This window comes from Andrographis paniculata, unplaced genomic scaffold (genome assembly GCF_009805555.1).
Source record: "Andrographis paniculata isolate CXL003 unplaced genomic scaffold, ASM980555v1 Contig55END, whole genome shotgun sequence".
Lineage (NCBI taxonomy): Eukaryota > Viridiplantae > Streptophyta > Magnoliopsida > Lamiales > Acanthaceae > Andrographis > Andrographis paniculata.
The window spans coordinates 4,932,876-4,935,201 of NW_026137590.1; the positions used below are offsets into that span (position 1 = coordinate 4,932,876).

The window sequence follows — 2,326 nt, forward strand, 5'->3', positions numbered from 1 at the left end:
AGACCACAACGAACTTATCCAAATATGGTCTGAAGAATCTATTCATCAAGTCCATGAAGGCAGCTGGAGCATTCGTCAACCCAAATGACATCACCGTAAACTCATAGTGCCCATAACGAGTTCGAAACGCTGTCTTCGAAATATCGCTGTCTGAAATCCAAAGCTGATGACATGCCGACCTCAAATCTATCTTCGAGAATACGCTTGCTCCCTTCAGTTGATCAAAGAGGTCGTCGATCCTTGGAAGAGGATACTTATTCTTAACGGTAACTTGATTTAATCCTCGATAATCAATGCACAACCGAAGACTACCATCCTTCTTCTTAACGAATAGAATGGGCGTTCCCTAAGGAGAATTACTCGGCCGGATATACCCTTTTTCCAACAACTCTTGAAGCTGCTCATTCAATTCGGCTAACTCCTTAGGTGCCATACGGTAGGGAGCCTTAGACACCGGTTCTGCTCCTGGAATTATATCAATCGTGAAATCTATCTCACGGTGAGGCGGCATACCTGGTATCTCATCAGAAAATACATCCGCAAACTCTTTTACCACCGGCATGTTCAAAAGCTGACTCCCATCTCCCAAGACATCATGCACTTCACATAGGAACAACGGGTGACCTTTACGAGTTAACTCATGCAGAGAGACAACAGACACTATCTTAATCGATGGGCGATAAGGAATCTCCTCATACACAACTTCTCCACCGCAAGGGCTCCGAAGAAAGATCTTTCTCCCACCATAATCTATTCTGGCCTGATAGGTAGCCAACCAATCCATACCCAAAATGATATCGAACTCCGCCAATTTAAGCTTCAAAACATTAGTAGGGAATTCTATGCCTCCGATCATTATAGACACTCCTACGAAAAGACAATTGCAAGGCACTAGCTCTCCTGAAGAAAGCCTAATCTCCACCGAAACCTCTACTCGAGAATCTAATTCGAACCTCTTAGCACATCTACTCGATATGAAAGAAAGGGATGCACCGGAATCAAAGAGAATAACCACAGGTAAATAATTCACCAAGAACGTACCGGTCATGACGTCTCCCTGGTTCTCCACAACTTGCCCTCTCGTCATGACATTAATGTGACCTTTCTGGCCACTCCTTCCCCCTCCTCTTGCACGCCGAGGTGCCAATGGCAATGTACGACCTTGCTGCTGTGGAACCGGGGTCCTCTCAAATGCATTCGGAGCTCCAACTAACTTGGGGCAAAACCTCTTAACATGTCCCGGCTCATGGCAGTAATAGCAAGTGATGGGCTGGCCGTCACAACGAACTCCAGGATGAGATATTCCACATCTGCTACAAACAGTCGGACCTCCACGATTGTCACTCGAATTCCCCTGAGTGAATTTAGGGCGAGATGCATAGGGTGTACCCGAAAACCTCTCCGATTGATCCTTTTGGTTATAGTTCTTCAAACCCTCGCTCACCTTCCCTTTTCCTCTATCTGCCATGCGGGCCCCATCCCTCCGCTCATCATACGCTATTCGATTTGCCTGATAGATGTTAGCTGCTTTCTCGTACGCCTCTTGAAGGGTCGACACACTGAAGCCGGCTAAGAACCGCTGAAGGTCTCTATTCAGTCCACAAAAAAATCTTGTCAGTTTGCACTGATCATTCGCTGCCAAATCCGGAGCGTAGGCAGCCAATTCATTAAAACGCGTGAAGTATTCTTCCACCGTCATATTGCCCTGCACCAAGGCACTAAACTCATCCTCTTTTGCTCTCTGAATGTGCGGTGGATAAAAGCGCGCCCTTATCATCGTCTTGAATGCCTCCTACGGTAATCCAACCAAATTGCTCCCGGAAGCCTTCTCATTATTCCACCACTTATTGGCTAGTCCTTCTAAATAATATGCAGCTATCATCGTCTTATCTCCTTCCGGGCATTTTACCACCTCAAATATAGTCTCCAAATGATCCAACCATTCTCCCAAAATAGTCGGGTCCGATTGACCCGTGAAAGTCGGAGGACTATGACGTAACACCGCATCCATAGCACTCCGGGGCTGCTGAGTGAACTGTCCCATAAATTGACGAAAGATCTCCAATGTCGGGTCTGACGGTCGAACGGGATCCTGAACTGGAGGCTCGGGGTTTTGGGATTGCCTACTCTCAACCTCTTCATCGGAATCAGGTGCCCCAGGTGGCTGACGAGCACGCCTAGGGGGCATCTTGCTAATTAAGACTAGACCTAATAAGCTCCAATTAGTCTGATAGCATGAAAAATACACATAAACACAAGGAATAAACATTAAATGCAATGCATGCCATGAATGCACCCAAACCCGACTAAGCCCATAATCTAATTG

General features: G+C 46.6%; 1 protein-coding gene across 1 annotated transcript; it reads right to left on the reverse strand.

Moving 5' to 3' along the window:
* Positions 1-346: 346 nt before the first annotated feature.
* Positions 347-1,777, reverse strand: LOC127256257 (uncharacterized). Its single transcript, XM_051282159.1, has one exon. The coding sequence runs from the start codon at positions 1,775-1,777 to the stop codon at positions 347-349; it is 1,431 nt and encodes a 476-aa protein (XP_051138116.1).
* Positions 1,778-2,326: the final 549 nt, after the last annotated feature.